Raw genomic sequence first — 22,007 nt, forward strand, 5'->3', positions numbered from 1 at the left:
CACGATTTGTGCGAAAGCTTCAAGGACACTGGGATATCTGCGCAGGAACCTGCGGAATTCGTCTAACAGTGTTCAAAAACTGGCCTATCTAACACTTGTGCGGCCACAGCTAAAATATGCAGCATCCATTTGGTCCCCACATCAAAACTATCTAGTAAACGTACTATAATCCATACAAAATAGAGCCGCTCCCTTCATTACACGTAACTAAGTCCCCTTTCGAGCGTAACACAGATAAAACGTGATATGTCTCTTGAGCCATTACATATTCGTCGTTCAATCGCTCTTTTATACTTATTTCATAAATATCGCCACTGCACCAGGCAATCTGCGTTACCTCTAGAAGCACCGTCAGGCATTTCGAGCCGTTTACATAATCAGTACAGCATCAAGCGCATATATGGAAGGACACAAGCCTTCAATTCATCAGCCCTTCCACTTGCCATCGTTCTTTGGAATAATCTTCCCAATAATATTGCATCCACATGCAACCATCAATCATTCCATAATCAGCTGCGCGAATATTTTCAAGTGATATCGTGACGTTAAACCTTGTCTTGTATAAAATATCGCACTTCTTGGCTATTGTGTTTTTGTAAACCCCTGCTTTATTAATTTCTTTCTTGAGTCATGTGTCGGACATTTGTGCTGTATTTGTATACTTCAATTATTTTTTGCACTTTGCCCTTATGTTTGTTGCAGCTTTTTTTGTACAAGCCCTGTGCAATGCCTTGCCTTTCGCTTTTTTGACCTGTATATTTTGCATTTCTTATAATATCCTTGTTCGTCCCCCTTACTCAATGGCCTCTGGGCCCTCTAAGGTATTGTGAATAAATAAATAAAATCAATAAACACGCCTGGTGTGGCCTGTGTGGACACATGAACAATAAAAAATTGATGTCCACGAGCAGCGCCAGTTAGAACTACAGGGTATTGTTGGCCTCGTCGCCTTGTGTTGAGCTGGCGTTCCCGTAATGCAACATGCTCATGGCTGGCGTGATCCGCTTGGCGCTTTTTAACTGCAGGGTTTTGTCGACGTTGCTTAGTGTCGGCCTTCTGTTCCCGCAGCATCACGTCTGGGCGCCTGCGCCGCTGCGCTGCAGTGTGTGCTGCACGCGCACAATTGTTTCTGCATCTGAACTAACGGAGTCGTATACTTGCGCGTGTGCGGGCGCACCTTGCTTCATTGCGTTTACCATTCCGCTGGAGCTTCTCGGCCGGAGTTCTGAGAACACACAGGGGCATGTCTGTCTCTCTGCGCGGCGTGAGGGATGCGTTAGACGTTTTGACGATGCAAGCGGAAGTTACGGTGGCTCTGGCTGACCACGTACTCCGCCCACCTGCTCCGTGCCCAGGGGTCTAATTAGTGTGTACGTTGCTCTTCTGACTTCGAGCGGCCCTGAATTAACGCGTAGCGCAATGCTTCTCGTCGATACGGTTTCTGCCGCGTAAATTATTGCAGAACAGCACCTCCGAAACATTTTTCAAGAGAAAGTGTGGCTCAGCATAGCCTACGTCACGCTGTTTGACTTTTCAACGCAGAAGATTTCAGTTTTTGGCTCATTCCGTGCTCGCGTGATTCACAGCTCAGGGCAAGCCGAGGTTACCTATATGCTACACCGAAAGACACGACACGGCTTGAGTTGAACGCTATGCGATCTCACCGGCTGCAGATAGGGGTGAAGAACTTCGCTGCCTGCATCCGTCCGCTGATGCAAATCAACTCGCGTCTACTTCCATGACGTGTTGTTCACGAATTTGTAGTCAGTCATCAACATTTTTGACCTCTCTTAACGGCTGCATTTTGTAAATCCCGCCCCTTATGTAACACCCCAAAAGGGGTCTTTAAGGAAAATAAAATGCTGTGATGTGAGTGATGTGAATTCTCCTTAGGATACCGCCCGAATGGGTCTTTCAGCACTACTGAACGTCATACGTTTCCATTTATTCTCGCCAGAACTCGGACTAGCAAGGCGAATTCAGCACAAGGTCAAAATAAAGTCGGTAGTATCTCCGGTCACACTGAAGCTAAGGCGGCTACCCCTTTCGCAGCGAGAGCCAGTGTTCGACGATCTGAAGCGTTTGGATGCGGCGGACATCATTGAAATAATTGTTGCGTCACACTTATTTCGACCCCTGTATACGCAAAAGAGACCGCAGCATTTAAACTTAGCATCAGCATACCAAGTTCATCCGGAGAGCATGGCCATTACAACATTCATCCCACACAAGTGCCTCCACAGATTTAAACAAGTGTGAATACCGAGCAGGAGCACACGGAGAACCTCAAGTAGCTCCTTCGTCATATCGGGGAGGCGGGGCTCTAGCGGAATGAGAAATGCACATTCAACGTTCAGTGAGGTGTCATTCCTTGGGCATCGCGTTAGTGCTGAAGGTATAGCAACCCTGCATCCAACTACAACCTCAGATTCCACTATGTTGCGCTCCTTTTTGAGTTTCTTCGAGTATTATTCAAGGTTCGTTCTACGCCTAGCCCAGGAAGTAGAACCAATGCGTCGCCTTCTTCGCAAGGGCACTCGTTTGGAATGCACCTACTGACGCTAGCTTTGCCCCAGTGAAGAAACTTCTCGCCTCCCACCGAGTCCAGCACATGTCTGACCCCAACTTTCCGGTCCTCGTAGACACCGACGCGTCCGCTCATGGCCTTGGGGCATTGCTGCAGGAAGCATAGGGATATAGCACGAACACAAGTTGCATTTGCGTCGCGAACATTAGCCGCAGCTGAGCGGAAGTATTCGGCTAGCGAACGTGAGGCGTTGGCATGCCTTTAGGCGTGTGAAAAATGGCACGTGTATTTGTGGCACAGGCACTCCACGTTGAAAACAGACTACCAGGCCCTAGTGACACTATTCGTTTCTCACAGTTCCGGTCACCGTGACCTGCGTATCCAAAGGTGGATAGCACGTCTGGTGTACTACAACTTCACAGTATGTATCGCCGAGTATGTATAACCGAGGCAAGGTAGCGGATGCCTGGAAGCTAGAGGTATTAACCATGTTTTTTTTCTGCGATATTTCACCCACATGTCAACAATCTGAGAAAAAGTTCACCGGGTACGGAAGATATACATCCAGCTAGCACTGCTGCAATAGCGTCCCGTTAAGGTTGCTTCAATGGAGTACCTCGACATCAACAGAGCCACACCTGATAGCTCGACGGGGTTGTCGCCCGCTGTTTTGCTTCATGGCCGGCGAATGACGAGAGCACTTGATGTTATTGCTCTGCCAAAACTCGAGTTGCGCAGGGATCTCGCAACGAAAATGCAGCGGCTCAGGCGTCACGTAGAAGAGTGCCAGGAAAAGAGGAAGTTGAATGCCAACCACCGCAGGGCATCCAAAGAGCCAAAATTTCGATTGGGGCATTACGTAAGAGTGACTAAAGCTGTTCTAGGTCCAAAGTGTACACCTAGATTTTGGCTGCCACTGAATATCCCAAACGAATAGGGCGCTGGTCGTTTTGCTTGGAGGATGGGCGAACCTGGAATGCCTCAGAACTCTCTGCTGTCCCAAGTGAGACATGACAATCAAGTGGGTCTGGCAGGAACCAGTCGTGCAACCAGACCTTCTACCAGTGCAGTTCAGCTAGTTTTTGACGGCAGCATAGAATCACCAAATTCTCAGCCTCTACAGCCTAGCCACCCTTCTGTCCAAGACGAGCGGCAGGAGTCAATGCCTACAAGTGAGGAGCCGGACAGTTGAATCGTGCTTCGTAGGTGTGCCCGCGACAGAAAGCCCCAAGTCAGATTTGGAAACTATGTTGGCAGCTGAATGAATGTTCGTTTGTTTGTTGTCTTTCTTAATACTAAATTCTAGTCTTCTTGAAGTGCGCCTAATATAGATTCATCGTGTTTTCTGGATATGTTTAAGGTTTATTGACAAGCTCTTCTTGTTTTTTTCATGAAAGGGGAATTAATGTTATTTCGAACACCGACGGCAGCTGTCTCTTCAGTGTGTTATGTATTACGTTTCCATTGCCAGTGCAAATGTATAAACCACCAGTGCAAATGTACCAGCAGTGCAAATGTATAAAAGCGAGTTGTTTAGAATAAAGGCACCTTTTGGTTTGGGCTGTCTTGGCGTGAGCACGTATAACGTGAAACTAAAACGTATAATGGGATCTTTGATGTTTCTAAAAGCAACATCGTGAAACTTGAAATTGAGCGAAAAAGGCCATGAAATGTTTGTTTCTTACGTGCGCACCTCGATCGCGGAAGTCCTAAGAGACTACGTGTTTATTTATTTATTTGAATACATTCAGTGCCCATAGGGCGGTACAGAAGGGAGTGGGAACAATAAATAGAAAATAAAAGAACACAAAGCAAATGTTAGGTAACATATTCAAGCACATTCTTAAAGTCACTGGGGTCTGTAAGATGCAGTGGAGGGGGCAAGTGGTTCCAATCATTGCAAATTTCAGGGATGAAAGAATGAAAGTGCTGGTTAGTGTGACAACTAGGAACAAGCACTTTATAACAATGTCCAATACGAGGTGATATGAATGAAGGGTGGGAAACTAATTCCTGCTTAAGACGAGAGTAATTGTAGTAAATCTTGTGAAATAAAGAGATACGTGCTATTTTCCTGCGTAAGGCAAGGGATGGAAGCTGTAACGCTGTTTTCATAGATGAAACACTGGAAAGACGGGAGTAGTTGGAAAAAATGAAGCGTAAGCTACGATTCTGCACAGCTTTAAGGTGATTAATGAGACTTTCAGTAAATGGATCCCACACAGCTGCTGCATATTCTAGTGTGGAATTGACAAAAGTTTATAAAGAAGGAGTTTAAGAGGAAAAGGGGCCACTGAAAAATTACGGCGCAGGTACCCAAGCATGCGGTTAGCATTACTGACATTATAATGAATGTGTGGTTGCCAAGACAGGTTACAATGAATGTGGATCTCTAAGTGTTTGTAAGTACTCGTTTCTTTGAGAGGGGAACCATTTATGTTATACTCACAAGCGTTAGTGGAAAGCTTACGAAAAATTTTCATTATTTTGCACTTCGTTGCGCTGAGTTCCATTTTTGCATGTGTTACTCAAACATAAATATTGTTAGGGTCAGTCTCTAGTAGCGATGTGCCATTATCAGAGGAAATCATGCGATATACAATACCGGCTTCTGCAAAAAAAAGCCTAAAAGCGGAATTAACACAATCAAGTAAATCGTTTATGTGAATTAGAAAAAGAAGGAGTGCAAGGAGGCACCCCTTGAGGCTCCCCTGAAGGCACAGGACAGAGAGAAGAATCGTAGCCATTGGAAGTTACAAATTGCGGTTGGTTTAACAAAAAGTTCTTTATCCAAGCAAGAATGTTAGAGCCAAGATTTAGTTTACTGAGCTTAAGATAAAGTAGTTCATGGCAGACAAGGTCAAAAGCCTTAGACAAATCTAAGAATACACAATCAATATAACGTCCCCAGTGTAGAGCTACTAATAGGTCATTAGTAAATGAAATTAATTGCGTGTCACAGGAGAATGCCTTCCTGAAATCATGCTGATGAGATGTGAAAAAAGAATTAGCTTCAAGAAAGCTAACCAGGTAAGAATAAATGACACGTTCAAAAATTCTACAAGGAACACTGGTCAATGATGTTCGCCTATAATTTAGCGCAAAATGAGTGTCACCAGATTTAAACAACGGCACTAATTTGCCCACCTTCCAATCACAAGGCAACACACCAGAAATTATAGACTGAGCGACATGTTCATACAAAAAAATGGTGGAGTAAGCAACCGTACTTTTAAAAAAACTGCGTTTACACCATTGACAGGGCACGATGACGAAAACTTTAAATTGTTAATAAGGCCCGCGATACCATAATAATCAATTACTACAGGATCCATTGTAGGAAAGTTCGTGTCACAAAATTGTGGCAGGCGCTCCGCACGCTATTCTAAAGATGTTTTTGAAGATGCTTCGTAGAGCACGTGACAACACGGCGAACGAGAAACGGCAACGCCACTATTGTTTTCGCGAGAACGTTTGACAACACTCCAGAACTTTTTGGAGTTGTCTTTTAATAACGCATGTAAAGCGGGTCCCCTTGTTGTTCCCAGAAATAGTAACTGTAGCCTGAACTTATTGTTTCGGACAGTAAATTGTCACTACAGCATTGAGACACAAGAAAACAAGACTGACTATGAGTTCAAAATAACGTTTTCCCAGAGAAATAATTGCTTTAGTTATTTCTTTTCCCCTGGAACTTTTTCTGAATGGAACAAACCCTTACTGGTGATATTTGAACACAAGAATGACCATCATTAACTGAATCACGCTTAAATTAGCCTGTTTGTTGTTCCTTAATTTTTATAATTTATGTTACCCATGTTCGTTTTCGCAGTTGATTATGTCAAAATATTTGTAAGTATTTTAGTGCGTGTATTCGTTCTTTGTACTTGTATGTGTTCGTTATACCCCCCCCCCCCCCAGATCAGAATATATATATCCTATATTCTATGTGCGTGTATGTGCATCCTGCAAAGTACTTGCAAACATGATTGTAGTATTAGTGAACAGAGAAATAAATACTTTCTCGCATAAATATTCTATTCTGCGTTTAGTTTAGTAATGTGAGTAGAAAAGTGAGCAACTGTCTATAAAGTGGCGATTATCCTAATACTGCATCCGAAAAGATAAGGTGGCTAAAATAACAAGATCAACTTATTTCGTGCACACGGCATGAATCGGTGTCGTTCAGAAAGAGTAGTAGACGCCTCGAAATGCTTTCAATATTCTAGGGCAAAAAGTTTCCCAGTGCAAAAGCAGATATGCAACCCTGAAAATAAATCGTGACTAATCAGACAAAAAAGAAGTCGGATGCGGCCACTTCTGGAGCAGCATAGCGCACCAGTGCTGTCATGACGCTCACGAGCACGCCGCACTCTTACTCTTCTTCTTCTCTCTCGTTTGCAGAAGTGCTACGAAGAATCGCTCAAGTGAAGCACGAGCCCCTTTGAGCTCGCGCCCGCGTCGGGAAACCAGAGGGGCGGGCATCGCATGCCGTGGCTGCCGACACGGAGCTTGGAATAAATGACGGCAATTGTGGCTTTGTCATTGATTTTTGAACTGTGTGCCCTGAACTGTGTGCCCTAGGGTATAGATGAGTCATTAACACTAGGGTGGGTAAAGAACCAGTTTGCAATTGTCTGAACAGCACCGCCTCCGCTCCGCTCAGCCCCGAGTGCGGGGGTGGGAAAGTCCTTCGAGCCAGGCGGTGGAACTGTGTAAGTTCGTTGAACGTCGTCATGCGGTCCTTGGCACACACCAGTAATCCCTGGTGTCCGCGTGCCTTCTAGAACGTTCTACACCATTCGCCTGTCGCATGCATGGAATCAGAATACAAAGTTCGGTGCCAATAGGCAGCAAAAAGAACCATCAATAACATTCGAGAAACCTCCGATACGTGCGGGCGCGTACCTAGCTCAGCGCTATGATTTGTTAAACGGTGTAAAGCGGTCACACGAAAAAGGCAAACAAGTACACGTGTCAATGCTCCCCTTTGAAAAAGCATCGTCCCGATGCTGCAAAACAAACGGAAAAGCTACAAACAAAAGGACACTTAATAAATAAAAGCAACAAAGAAGCAAAGTCCAAAGTAACACCGTCCAAAAAAAGATTGAAATTCAGCTATGTCGCAAAGTTCGTTAGCGCTGGAATAACGGCTTAAGCCGCACAACATTGACTATTTCAGGTCTTGAGTGGCGCCGCTGTGATAGCGAAATGCCGTCTGGCACGACCTCATAGTTAGGTACGCCAATGCGCCGGATGATGTTGTTGGGTCTGAAATAGCGGCGCAGTAGTTTCTTACTGAGTCCTCGACCGTGTATCGCGGTCCAAACTCCAACGTGGTCGCCGGGCTGGTACTCGACGTAGCGTCGTCGAAGGTTGTCGTTTCGGCTGTCGGTCCTCTGCTGGTTCTTGAACCGCAGGCGGGCGAGCTGTCGGACTCCTTCGGCGATCGAGCTGGAGATAGGTGGCGAAGTCGATTCTCTTCGTCGCTGACGTGCGGCAGCATGGCGTCGAGAGTCGTCGGCGGGTTCCTGCCGTAAACTAGCTTGAACGGCGGGATCTGTGTTCTTTCTTGCACCACCGTGTTATAGCGGAAGCTTACGTATGGCAGGACATCATCCCAGGTTTTGTGTTCGACGTCGACGTACATAGCTAGCATGTCGGCGGGGGTCTTATCTAGGCGATCCGTAAACCATTCGTCTGGGGTTGGTAGATAGTTGTACTCCTGTGGCTTGTCTGGCTGTATTGCAGAATGGTTTGGGTGAGCTCCGCTGTGAAGGTCGTACCTCTGCCGGTGATGAGGACTTCTGGGGCGCCATGTCGCAGCTTCGGCTACGCTACCTTTCTGCAGAACTTTCGTTTCAGGGAAGCGGGTCACGTAGTCCGTCGCCATGACAATCCGCCTATTTCCGGATGTTGACGTCGGAAAGGGTCACAACAAGTCCATCCCGATCTGCTGAAATGTTCTGCAAGGAGGCTTGATCGTTTTTAGTAATGTCACTGGCCTTGCCGGTGATGTCTTGCGTCGCTGACAGTCTCGGCATGTCTTGACGTGAGAGGCAACATCGGCGGTCAGGCGCAGCCAGTAATGCTTTTCTTGTACCCTCGATAGCGTCCGGGAGGATCCCAGGTACCCAGTGGTCGGATCGCCATGTAGGGCGTGTAGTACTTCTGGACGAAGTGTTGAGGGAACAACAAGAAAGCAGTTGACGTGGACTAGTGAAAAGATCTTTACTATATTAGGTTGTTTTGAAGTGAAAACGAAGACAATCCTGGATTAAATGCCCTAGGGGAAACACCAGTTTTCTCTTCCAAATACTCGACCAGGCCTTTTAGCTCTGCGTCTGCTCGTTGTTGTTTCCTGTAGTCTTCCGCGCTTATTATTCCGAGGAAGGCGTCGTCATCCTCGTCTTTTTGCGGCGGCGGGTCAATGGGGGTGCGTGATATGCAGTCGGCATCAGAGTGTTTTCGTCCGAACTTGCAGGTTGCAGTGATGTTATATTCTTGCAGTCTGAGAATCCACCGCGCGAGCCGTCCTTAAGTGTTCTTTAAGTTCGCTAGCCAACACAACGCGTGATGGTCGCTGACGATTTTGAATGGCCTGCCATATAGGCAAGGGCGGATTTTTGCTGTAGCCCAAATGATGATGAGGCATTCATTTTCAGTCGTAGAATAATTACCTTCCGTATTTGACAGCGACCGGCTAGCGTAAGTTGTCACCCGTTCAAGTCCGTCTATCCTATAATATTTTTACACCGTGCTCTGGACTAGCCTTTGTGTCGTTGGAGCAGACTTCTGAGCTGTTGCTGCCTAATTATTGGGAGACTTGGATTTATGTCGAAGTCTGGTTCGGGAAGTATGGTCGTCATGGTATATGCGGCAGAATCCGAGAGAACAAACGTATTACAGGTTTCGACAATTTCGTCAATGTACGCGATCGTCGTTCCCTTGCTGATGTGCTTGAACTCCTGGCCAGCATCACTTCCGGTTTCCCCTCCGTGTAGTCGAGCGATCCCTCTTGCGACGCGAATTTCGCGTTTGAGCAATAGACGTTGTTCGCCCTCGATGACGCCGTGTACGTCTTCGGGTATTTTGGTGCCGACGGAAATAACAATGCTGGAGCGAGGCATAATGCTCACTTGATCTTCGAGCACGCTCAAGGTGTGGTAACTACGAGAGCTTTTCCGACGGTATCGCTTCATCTTCCGACAGTGTTATCGACTTCGACTTCCGGTCGATGATTGCGTCGGTTTGGTTCAGGAAGTCCATGCCAATAATGATGTCTCGCCCAGACAACGCAAAGACATCCTGAGGTTGTCCGCAGGATGTGGAATCGCGGATATTTGAACATCCTCAGGCCATCCTAAAATGTCCTCAACTGATCCTACTTGGATCCATTTCTCCGTCCAAAGAACATACTGTGAACATTCTTTGGACATAATGCCAGGATCATCTCTGGACCATTCCAGTACCTTTCCAGGATGTGCCTATGCACATTTAAATAAGCCGTGAATGTGATTACATACTGGTGCTGTACAATGGAATTACATGTGTAAATGTCACTGCCGACCCAAATCCATTTCTTTCCCCAAATCGCATACTGTGAACATTCTTTTGACATTCTGCCAGGACCATCTCCGGTCCACTAAGGCATGTTACCAAGACGTGCTCACGTCCACTTCTAAAGAATCCATGAATGTGATTATATGGTGGTGTTGTACCGTGGAATCATTCGTGTAAATGTCACTGCTGACCTATTCTTTAAATATCTCATGTACACATCACAACGCAATGCGTAACATACTTCTTTTTGCAAAAAGAAAGGCTCGCAAAAGCTTAAATATAAAATTTATTATAAAAAACATGAATACATAAGGCATCACTCTTAATGCGCGAAAAAATTGTCTTCCTGCTACAGCAATGCAAAAATGAGTAATAATCTGTAACTGACTAAAAATGACTAGAAAATGAGGCATTAAAATACAATCTTTAAATATTAAAGAACGGAAAAGTAAAAATGAGTATTATAATGACGAAATTATCATTAAAACAGCAAAATGTGGAAGAAAAGTCCTCCGTGCTGTGGTTGAAACATGCTGCACTTCAGTGAGGCCTGCGTTGTCACTCCAGCAGCTCTAGAAAAGGGTAGCGTTTACGCGCGGATACGTGCACCTCATGCGACGCACCGAGTCTCCACACTGTGAGGTGTGCAATGTGACTGAGACTATAGGTCATGTGCTTTGTGACTGCCCTAAGTTTGTGGAAGAGCGTGATAGGTTGGTCAAGGACCTTACGCGTCTCGACAGCGCACCGTTGTCGGAGGATGTTATTTTAGGCTCTTGGCCAGACGCTCAGTCGAGTTTCAAGGCCATCAAGGCATTACTGAACTTTTTAAAAATTACGGGCCTGGACTGCAGACTTTGAGCATGCCAAATTGTTTGCCATATGTTTTACATCTTCCTTCTATCGTCATCGTCACCCATCATGCACCTCTTTCTTCCCTCTTTCCTTCCCACTTCCCCTTCCCCCAATGCCGAGTAGCTGGCTAGAGGAATATACCTCAGGCCGACCTCTCGGCATTTCGTGTCATTAAACTTCTTTCTCTCTCTCTAGAAAAGACACACAATGAATCACAGATTCAGCGTCTCTGACTTACTTTTACAAGAGAAACTAGGGAACCAAGTGAAAAGACATGCCAGTAACTTAACTTGGCGATTCAAGGTGTACTCTTCAATTAAAAAGGAGATTTCAGAAATTAACTCTCAATGAGGAGGAAGTAAAGGCATATACCTTCGTGAGAGAAGGTAAGGCGTGGAGATACAAAACACAAGAGAACCAGACAACACAAGTGCCGTTTGAGTTTTCTGGTTCTCTTCTTGTGTGTTCATGTCTATGCCTTACCTTCTGTCACAACGAACCCCTACCAAACTAACTAGTTAAACTTTATGTAGTTCTAAGCATATAACATACTTACTCGATTATAAGGTGAGGGTGCAGTTGGGGCGCCCAAGAAAAAAAATCTAGTATGAACAATAATATAAGGTGACATACAGTAGCCAACGAATTATTGAGACCCGTCGGCATTCGCTAGAAATACCAAAAAGCACAGCGCCTCTTCTTACTCCGGAGGTGTCGGCGGTGAAAGCTAGCAGAATAAACTGAATGACCAGTTGGGATTATATGCGGATGTTGCCTTATGGTGTGGTATCCTAGCAGTGTGGTGCGTGCTGCCACAGAAGCCACATTTGAAGGAGAAATTCACGTAAACCCACACTTCATCTGTATTATTAAATTTTATATTCAAATACTAAGTATGGAATGTACGCACAGAATACCATACTGGCTCACGTGCCAAAGCTTATTAGTTGCTACACCTCTCGCTGATGTCTAAAATTAGGATCACCAGAGATGTGGCGCCGCTACCGCCATATTGAATAAGTCACTTAATCTATCAGCGTCGCATATAAGGTAAGGGGTAACTTCTAGACTGAGGATTTCAGAAAAAATGCCCCGCCTTCTCCTCGAATAAATACGGCAAGTGGACACTTCACGCAAACAGAAGGGTACCAGCATAAAGAAACCTGTAGCCTGTATGCTTATCCCACTAAATAATGTTAAACTGTCCAACGTAATCATGTTTCAGATTGTATTTTTAAGCACTTATCAGATCAGCTGCAGGAAAACCTTTGAAATATATTTAATAGGTTAATGTTATTAGGTGGAAACCTAAATTTAATAATTACGAGAACCTATCAGAAGAAATACTCACCTGTGACTTTTTCAGACTGTTTGTTATTCTTTCTAAGCTTCTCCCCAGCGTGTCTGAGCCATGTTTTTACAACGTCCTCAACTTCACTTCTTTTTACAGTTTCAAATGTGCACTTAACACTTTCTGCAACAATAAGGAGATGCTCTGTAGTTATCTTGACAGTCAGTCATGGCATAAAAGAGAGCAGGGTCGTAACAAAAAGGGTAACAAAAGATGAGTGGCTTGCAGTTTAGTTTACGCAATTTAATGCTGTATATTAGCTGTCAATAAAAATATTCCAGAATATGCATTTAATTCAGTTATGTTACTTATCTGGCCATGATGGGAGGCAAAGGTTTATGAGCAAGCCAGTGATGAAATATTTTATATAGCAAGAGCAAATAGTGTCGGCTTAATAGTGGAGAAAGATTCAAACTTCACAACTTGCATGTTTCAGACATGTGGCTAGAAATCACACATGTCCTTCGATGATGATGATGAAAAACGTTTATTTTCTCTATTTTGCAGTGATTTTTGCGGCATCAGATGGAGTCTTCCATCTTCTCTCCAGGGTCGGTTCCCCTAGTCCAGGGCTCCGCTGAGGGTAGCTGCCCTGCGTGCACGCCTTACTAGTCCTTGTTGGACTTTCAGGGTGTCGCTGGATAGCATCCTCTCCCACTGTTCCGCACTCGGGTTTTTTATTATGGCTAGCCCTTCTGTTTTCTGGCAAGCCCATGTGGTATGATATAGGGTTGGTTTGTCTCCACACCATGGGCACTTGCTCTCGTACTGCGTGGGGTAGATCTTGCTGAGCATGTTTAGGCACGGGAATGTTCCCGTTTGTAGCTGTCGCCATGCTACGGCGTCTTCTCTGTTTAGTTGTTTGTGAGGGGGTGGGTATTTTCGTCTGATGCCTCTGTAGTAATTGAGTATCTCTGAATAGCTTTGGGCTACCGGCTCGGGTTCCTCAGTGGGGTCGGGAATGTTGGATGCTCGGTTTGTTGCGTGCCCTCGAGCTATCCTATCGGCCTCCTGATTTCCCGTAATGTCGGTATGTCCCGGCACCCAAACTATCGTGTGTTTGGCCTGGTTGTTGACGGTTTTGCCACTTGAGCGGAGGATGCGGAGCGCGCTGTGGCTGATTCTGCCGTTTAGGTAGTTGCGGCATGCTGCTTGTGAATCTGTGAGTATGGCTTGTGAATGCTGCTTGTGAATCTGTGAGTAAGGTGTTGTGTGCACCCAGTGTAGCCCTCCTGATTATATTATCAGCCAACAGGTAGCACTTGTTCAATTTATATTAGGCATGATGCACCTATGTGGTTCTTCACAAAAAGTGGCTCAATCGTACACAGGCTCTCTTTAATGTGTGCTTATTTGGTATTCAGGCAATGTGCACACGCAGTTCTTGTCGAGACAAAATTAAAAAATGACTATAAGTCAATAGCAGAAGTACTCCTTAAAGGTGTAAGGCATTGAAGGGCCTTAGAAAACTATCCTGGTGCACCACAGCAACCTGCTGAAAGCTACATTATGTGTGTAGTTTAACGCTAGAAGTCCATTTCCCTGCAGGGTGAAGGGGAAGAAACTTGCCAAAAGCAGAAACAGGATACTGAAGTGTACTTACTATATATCAAGTCGCAGGCTGTCAACGACAAGAACTTCTTCTTTCCTTTTTGTCCGAGCCAACTATATTGAACAGCCACTTCCTGGGTCATCAGGGGTTCAAGAATGCGACGCGTAGAGAAACTAACATTTCTTCCTCCTAAGGCGGCGAGTTCCCGTACCTGCAATTTACAAGGTTTTATACCAATACAGGAATACCAACATTTCAAATAACACTAAGCAATTTTTTATAGCAGGTGAATTTTCAAGCCACCCACTGAGTGAAAGCGAGTTTCAGGCAGCAGTGCAAGGTTCAATAAAACATGTTTGCAGATTTTAAAGCATAAAGAATCCTAAACAAGATTTACATCTTATACCAAACATGCTACAAGTTTCTAGCATGGCACTATGTATTCATCGGTGTTTTATACCTCAGAGGTCAGCGCTTAGTATCCCACAAAAAAGTTCAATGCAATTCCAAATGACAGGCAAAGTAGTAGTCTTGTTTTATTTCATTTATGCACTTAAGCACTACAATGGCACTGAAAAAACCTTTAGCATCATTGCTATACCCTCTTCAGTCTGACTGTCCACACCCATGGACAACTTTCATCCTTCTCATAAATAAACCGGAAGTGATAGGCTAATATATTTGGTGTAATGGAAAACCGAGTGCAGGTGGCAGCATATGTCAAGCGTGTAATCCTTTTGTAGCAACCAGCTTTTCAGAAGATTGAAACTTTGTACATTATGTACTGCTGTACCATCAATGACAAAAATTATGAATGTGCAGTACATTTTAAATGTCACTAGATATGTAGTCATGCAAATACATAGTGGCACGTAGAAGCTTTCTAGTGGTAATGCCACTAGAAAACTGTAGAAATGGGCTCATTGTCCACGCACACGAGTTGCTGATATGAGTAATTGCTCACACCATCTGTTCAAGGAAACAGCCATTTTCAGGTTTGCAAAAGACCACTTGACATAAATACTGACTTTGAAAGGTACTGTGTTATGTTGGATCTGAGGAATATAGAAGTACACTGTTCACAAAATTAGTCCCTTAAGATATGGCTATTATACATTACATATCGTTTTTTTAAGTGCAAAAAGCCAGGTACATTTCACGCTTGTATATTTTCATTATTTATTCCCCGTGGTGTTATGTAATGTGTAACCCCCTATGTAATGCCTGTAAAAGGGCCTTTGGGTACATTAAGAAAAAACCGTTTTTCTACCTGGAATTAAGAACTGCAGCGCACATAAAACCTTCTACATATACAAGCAAGGATACTTGCTTATTTCATACACAGAAACATGGAAAAGTATACCGTGAGATATGTCAGTCAACCTCACGCTTATCAAATTCGTGTATAACAATACTCCACTTAAAACACTTACCAACTTTGACTTCATTGCATCACTTTCTGAGAGGCCTTGATCAAACAGTTCGAACTCCGTGATGTCACAAAATGGTTTTTCTATCAAATCTGCTTCAGGCTGCAGTTGTTGGTCACAAAGCTTTGCTTTTATTACGTCTAGTTGGCTTCCCAGGTGCTCGACTCTCAAGATTACCGTTTGTAGAAGCCTGATGACCTGCTTAATGCCTGAAATTCACGAAGAAAATGTGTGAGGACACTCTGGCTGATCAGTTAATATTCATGCAGTTGTCAGGTTTCGTTTGGTTTGTTTAGTGTGATGCAGTCCTTCATTGATAAACAAATAACTAGCTCGTAGCCAACTGTCAAAATCAGTTGACTGGTGTGGAACTTCAGCACAGTATAGTCACCCATTCTTCATCCTTGCCAAGCCCACAAGAGTGGTTGTTTTGCTATTAAAAGAGAATCAATAAAAAATAGAATTTAATAAGCTTCTTTAGTGCCCCTTTGCTATACTGAGTTCATTGGTTGGGCTCTGGGAACCCAAAAACATTGCTCTGCCAAGCATTCTGTCCACTTTTAGTCAAAACCCGCACAGTGGTGGCACTATATCTATAAGCTATGCGAAAAACAATGTCAAAAGGTAGCACAGGCAAGTTTTTTTCATAGGGAAATCAGATTAAATTTGCCAAACCATTTTCTTTACTGAAATGCAGCAAATATTTCAATCAGGAATTGCCGTGCTACCAATTATAATGGCAGCATGTGTAACAAGAGGTGGTACTGTATTGTTAAAGTGGTAGTGCCAATCATGTTTCGTGTTAACATCATGAAAAATGAGGAAAGGCTCTGATGTTGCATCGGTGTCACACGGCCACTTTTTATTATGACTTGAGCCCGATCCTGATAGAAATTCTCAACCACAATTGACTCCCTCCCGCAATATTGCAGGAAGGAGCCATTCACAAGAGCCAATCACAACCAAAAAATTCGGTAATGATGGAAAGTGTGCTGTGCAACACTACCATTACTGCACACAATGCAGTCCAAAACATTTCTGGTTATTGCACAGCTCCTCTGCCCAAAGTAAACCAAAAGGGAGCAAACTTCCTGCTTGGGCATCTGGTCTACATTGCGACTTTATCGCATCAAATAAAATATGTTGACGTTCATACACTAGTCAATAAGCAGCAGTCAACAAGTTAACGGAGTACACAAATGGCGCTCTAGGCCATAGTAACATTAATCCGAGCCCCAAAGAGCAACTGGCTCCCTTAAGAGGAAGCTTAGCTCGAAGGCTCCTATCTAAATACCTGGGGAAAGGAGAAATCGATTTTCTCGGAAACCACTGCACCATATTTGATGAGGTTTGTTACATCGAAAAGTAAAAGGATCTAGTGACTGTTGCGAATTTTTATTTGTCGTCAATTTGTTAAATAAGAATTGGCAAAAAACGCAAATTCTCGGAAATGAAAGTATAATGTTTTTTGTAAATCAGAAATAAAAAAATGATATCACAGTTCTGTTTATTGAACCTAATAGTCCATCTAAAGTGGACAAAATTTCTAAGCAACAAATTCATATATTTACACATGGAAAGCAATGATGAACATCTAGAAAAATAATCTATTGATGTAGCTCAAGTTTCCTTAAAGGTTGTGCAGGGCCTTCCTAGAACATCTAGACCAAGGTTTGCATCACTGTCTTGCTTACAATTTGCTCCTTTCACTCTGAATGCATGACTCTAGACAACTTGGAAGATTACTCAATCCTCTAACACATGAAACCTCTGGCTTAATATGAATTCTTAAATGCTTACCATCATATGAAATAGGTGCAACAGACTGACTTGAATGCCACTTCTCATTGTTGCACTGTGTATTTCCCATTTGGCTTGCTCCTTCGCACGACAAAAAAGAAAAATACATAATCATGTTCACCAGCAGGCCTTTAGGGTGTGTTACTGCTGAGTAGGGCTTGTGAAAGGAAGCCAGTTCTGTTACAAGACAACGTTTTGCACATTTTGGCTACAACTTCAAGAGGTTCTGTAAGAAAGAAAACAGACAATGCTAGATTACATACATTTCATCAAAGAGTGAGCTGTGAACGATCTTCTAATGCCTGATGATTCTTGCATTGCATCTTGTTCACCTCCAGACTCAGCCTCACCCTCAGATTCTGAAGTCTCGCTAGCACACATTTGTGCACATTGCACTGCGCCTTGATCACCTAAAAAAAGGAGAGGAAACATACCGACTCATGTGAATGACTGACAAGCATCAAATAATGTAGCAAGCAAATCATAAGGAAAATCAGTAAAGATAACTTATTCGATCATCATCAAGAAAGTACACAAAGTACAAGAGCTTGTGTCTAAGACTAAAAAAAATGTAACTGGGGTTTTGCATGCCACATCTGTGACGTGGTTTTGGAGCACACCGTAGCGAGGGATTCCAAGTTAATGTTGACAACATGGTGCTCTTATGATGCACCAGAAAGCCACCGAAGCCAGGGTGAAACCTGTGACCTCGTGCTGAGCAGCACAATGCTACAGCCACTGAGCTACCATGACGGGTAGTCTCTAACACTGACTGATAGGTTTTAGTGTTCTAAAGAAACTAGAAGTGCCAAAGTAAAGGGCTCTTGTAAACCGAAAAAAAGTCAGTGTCCAGAAATAAGACACTGGTTGACAATCCTCAGTCAATCTTGTCTCAATTTTACTTTGTACATCAAAATGCACGGCCGTTAAAACGCCATTAGAAACTGCTTTATGTTCAACTTTTGCAACAACAGCTTCAGGTACAAGCCATAGTGGAAACATGCTCTGTCAATTATTTATATGCTCCATCCTATGCTGACTGTTTTTCTATAACATGCTATGCTACCAGTAGATTTGTAAAGATTATTGTGCCATTGCCAGACATCATCTTGGAGCAGTTCCTTCTCAATATTCAATTTTTTGCAATGACAGCATTCTTAACATGCATTCCTTATATTATCAAAAGGCACAGACTTACTGCAAACATTGGGATCATTAGCCTTAGATGTTGATGCATGTGATGACTGCTTGTGAATACATCTCCAATCCGTCTTCTGTGCTTCTAAAATTGAAAAAACGACATTAAAAGGATTCGAGAAACAAGCTACAATTCCTCCGTGTACCAACCACATGCAATGTGTTTTCAAAGCTCAAATGTCGCCAGTTTCTAGTGAAAGCAGAGAGCTTCATTTTACAGAGCTGTATAAAAATTTACCATGTAGAGGTGAATTTGCAAAATGGCAGGTCACTGCCCACCTGCCAGGGAAACCCACATGTGTTTTCTTTGAAGGTGCAGGCCTACTTAGCATATTAATGGGAAAAATTATGTGGCATAGAAAAATTAATACGAGGAATATGGTGAACAAAGCTTGCTAGTGTGAAAAACAAATAGTAAACATACTTTTCATCATAGAGGGTGGTGGAAGTGGTAGTCGCTGCACACTTTCCGGACTTGAGCTAAGGGCCCTTCGTTGCTTTTTTCTTTTGCCCCGTCCCAGGTCCACTTCACTCCCCAAGTCTGACCCATCTTCAGCTTGCTTGAGCTTTTGTCGCGCTGCATCATATGTTCCTACGGAAAGTGAAAAATAATAATGAGCATAAATTCAAGCATTGCCCCAATTATTCAACTGAATGTAATTTTAGATAAGTTTTATAATAATGTTACGAGATCTAGAAGTTACCATGCAACCTTAAACAAATTGTTGCGCCAGTGCGTATATGAGCTTTCATTTCTGAATGAAAAAGTGATTGTCACCTAGTAAGCATGTAAAATCTACAGTTGTGCCACCAAAGAAGATCTTTCTAAAGTTACTTTTTAGTTCAGAGATGTGTGCACACATTGCAATTTGAAGTACATTGCCAAAATGAACATGACTACTATGTTATAAGACATGCTACAAAAGAATTAGAAGAGAAATATAAAACTTACTGAATGTGTCTATGGGCACACATGGCACGACTTGCCAGCTGGAGGATGGAGAGGCTCCACATTTTGCTAAATACGAAACATTCTTGGAATCCTGTGGCCACAAGCAGACATCGCCATGCAGCCACTTGGTATGTACAAGAGCCACAGAGTTGCCTTCCTCTGGAAACTTGACGACTGCATATTGATCACCTTAAAGAAAAACAATATACGTATTGTACAATTCTACATACAGGAGTTTCTTCATCATTTACATCTTCAGATGCACAAGAGGAAATACAACCAGCTTCTTTTTGAATGGAACTCGCATGCATTTTTCCGAGACCCATGTCAGAAGCCAACACCGCAGCAAAGAAGGCTTGGACACAATCAATATTCCCAGTGCTGATGAGGGACAGGGTGTCAAATATACGTCATCTTTCTTCAGGAACTTCCTTCCAATTAGGTATGGCATACCTTGTGCATTATGGGCAAAGTTCTCCACCACAACTACACTTCCATCAAGGAGCTTGCAGCAGTTATTCCTGCTACTAGTGTCTAAGACAATTCCTTCCGGAAACGTCACTTTTTTTAACTGTGGCCCTTGGCAAAGAGGCACAAGAGGCCCATCTTGATGTTGTGCAGTGAGCAGAGGGGAACTGCTTACAGTCATTTTTTTTCTGCACTGAAGCTTCTTTGTTTCAGTAATTCTGTTTCACAGTTGCTCCAGTGGGTGCTGCGGCTTTCTCAGAAGCTTCTTGATGGTGCCCATGTGGCTCTCAAACGGAAATGCACTCCATGAGTCCAGTGGCCCCAAATGTCTTGCATCATCTGCAAGGTGGCATAGCCCATGTACATCATGGCATACACGGTGCTGCCCATATATTTCTGCAAAGCCTCTAACAAATAACTTCAAAAGCTCCTCAGCATAGTCAAGCTCGGCAGCTACTGCGCTTTGTGATGTAAGTGTGGTTATTGCTACATGAGGACACAGAAAATTTTCATACATCCCTTGTGGCACTACAGAAAACAACACCAGTGGCCCACTATAGAACAAAAAAACCTGAATTCTGTTGCTTTCCAGTGATCTATGTCATGTAGACCTCTTGGACGTCGATTGAAGTCAGATGGTACACAAAGAGAAAGCTCTGTTTGCTTGGCTGAGATGCGATTTTGTGCAGAAGCCCCTTGTCTAATCTGCTTGGGACCTCGAAACCACAACAGAAGCAGTTTTCGCATGACTCCTAGACACACAAGATGCATGTAATCCAGTGGCACGTCTTTGACCAAGTCAAGTGGCAACTCCTCAAGAACTGTATTGCCAACATGGTGTTGCTCTTGAAATTGGCCTCGAAATGTGGTGTTAGTGCGCAGATTCCCACTTTTTGCCGGAAAGCACACTCTCCCTTCACTGTAGAGGCCTTTCACAGTGCATTTTGTACAGCTGTAGTACCCAGTGTGGTTTCTTACACTCAGGATAAATGCTCTTGCAGGTGCATCGCAGATGATGGCATTTATTCTGATAGGTATAACCTGTGCACCAAAACAGATGCCAGAGCTAATGATTTCCTTAACTTCATCAACAAACTGACGGAGAAACTCATTTGCATCATATGGTTTTTTTTCGCCAAAGAAGACACCCACAACATAAGGGTCATGAGGTTCGATTTTCTTTACATGACAAAGTATTGTCCTAAATTGTTTTCTCGAGCTCTTTGCCAGAGGGAGCCCATCAACGTGAAAATTGAGAGCAAGCTCCAATGGTACATCCTTTGCTATTTCTAGCAGTTCACGAAGAGGTTGCACGATACCAAAGTGGCAGTACCACCCTCCGGCTATGTTGACTATGTTTAATGACTTTCTGGGCGTTTCTAGCAGCGTTCGTGCTGATCGTGGAAGACAAGAAAAACATTCATGACCACGCAAGATTCTCAAAAGGGCAGTAACTGAGCTGTGGGAACAGCTGTACTGAATGGCCCATGCTTGTAATTGGTCGCTTAACGGCGCGACATCGTCTACCTCAGGTTGCTCTTCTTGATGCACATTTGTTTGCTTCATTTGCTCCTGTAGGCACTCAGAATCCGAACTACTGCTGCAGAACACGGCGTCGTGCTCGGTGCTGGGCCGCTCACGTTGGTCGGATTCCGATGCAACATCGCTGAACAATGAGCTCCCACTAGCAGCGTCAAGTTGATTGCGCCAAGTGCTTTCTCCAGAGCCAGATGGGTGCACATTATTCTGCTCGCTATTAGTTCCAGTTTGCGATGGATTTAGGATCATAAAGAATTCATCTACTCTTCCGTTCCTCAAGCGGCGAAACCATCGGTCACTCGCCGACATGGTGCACAAGGGTACAGTACTTGGCGCTAAGCGTGAACAAGTAGTCGTCTCTAGAATACCGCAACAAACTACTCCACTTAAGGTTTTTATTTCACTAACAAATAAAATGCACTCACCTCCTTTTTCCGATTCCGAGGGCATGCCTCCGAGGAACAAAATACCACAACGGAGGTCGCTGCAAACTCTGCTGCGGTAAATACAGAAAACGCGCGAAACGCTGACGGCTGACTGGCCTTCTGCTTGGACGTGACTTGACTTTGTTGCATGCACAACGTTGCCAGCATTAGCCAATCTCAAAGGCCTTGTTTTTATGCGCAACAAGTGCCGGAACCCTCCGAGATTCCCTTTTGTTGAGAGCCTGCACTAGTCTGCGCCATGTGTACCGGTTCTTCGTGCAAGCAAGCCACTGAAGCAAAGCCTAGAAAAATATGAGAAAAAGGATGTTTGGGAGCGAAAAAACGTAA

At 43.9% G+C, this 22,007-nt stretch overlaps 1 protein-coding gene and 2 long non-coding RNA genes across 3 annotated transcripts in view; 1 reads left to right on the plus strand and 2 right to left on the minus strand.

The window, feature by feature from the left end:
• The window catches only part of LOC135910892 (uncharacterized), a 257,520-nt gene extending 250,436 nt beyond the window's left edge, over positions 1 to 7,084 (plus strand). The window contains exon 6 of the mRNA XM_070532769.1: positions 6,932 to 7,084. Coding sequence (XP_070388870.1) covers positions 6,932 to 6,958 — 27 coding nt within the window. The 3' untranslated portion in view covers positions 6,959 to 7,084. The remainder of the gene's footprint in view (positions 1 to 6,931) is intronic.
• Positions 7,085 to 10,550: 3,466 nt separating this feature from the next.
• LOC135910891 (uncharacterized) lies at positions 10,551 to 15,665 on the minus strand. Its single transcript, XR_011511677.1, has 4 exons — positions 15,282 to 15,665; positions 13,900 to 14,059; positions 12,297 to 12,419; positions 10,551 to 10,662 (listed from the first exon to the last, which is right to left on the minus strand). It is a non-coding gene; the product is annotated as an uncharacterized lncRNA (long non-coding RNA).
• A 3,060-nt stretch (positions 15,666 to 18,725) lies between these two features.
• Positions 18,726 to 21,869, minus strand: LOC135910890 (uncharacterized). Its single transcript, XR_010567151.2, has 3 exons — positions 21,660 to 21,869; positions 19,228 to 19,416; positions 18,726 to 18,867 (listed from the first exon to the last, which is right to left on the minus strand). It is a non-coding gene; the product is annotated as an uncharacterized lncRNA (long non-coding RNA).
• Positions 21,870 to 22,007: the final 138 nt, after the last annotated feature.

The sequence above is a fragment of the Dermacentor albipictus genome, chromosome 2, assembly GCF_038994185.2.
Source record: "Dermacentor albipictus isolate Rhodes 1998 colony chromosome 2, USDA_Dalb.pri_finalv2, whole genome shotgun sequence".
NCBI lineage: Eukaryota > Metazoa > Arthropoda > Arachnida > Ixodida > Ixodidae > Dermacentor > Dermacentor albipictus.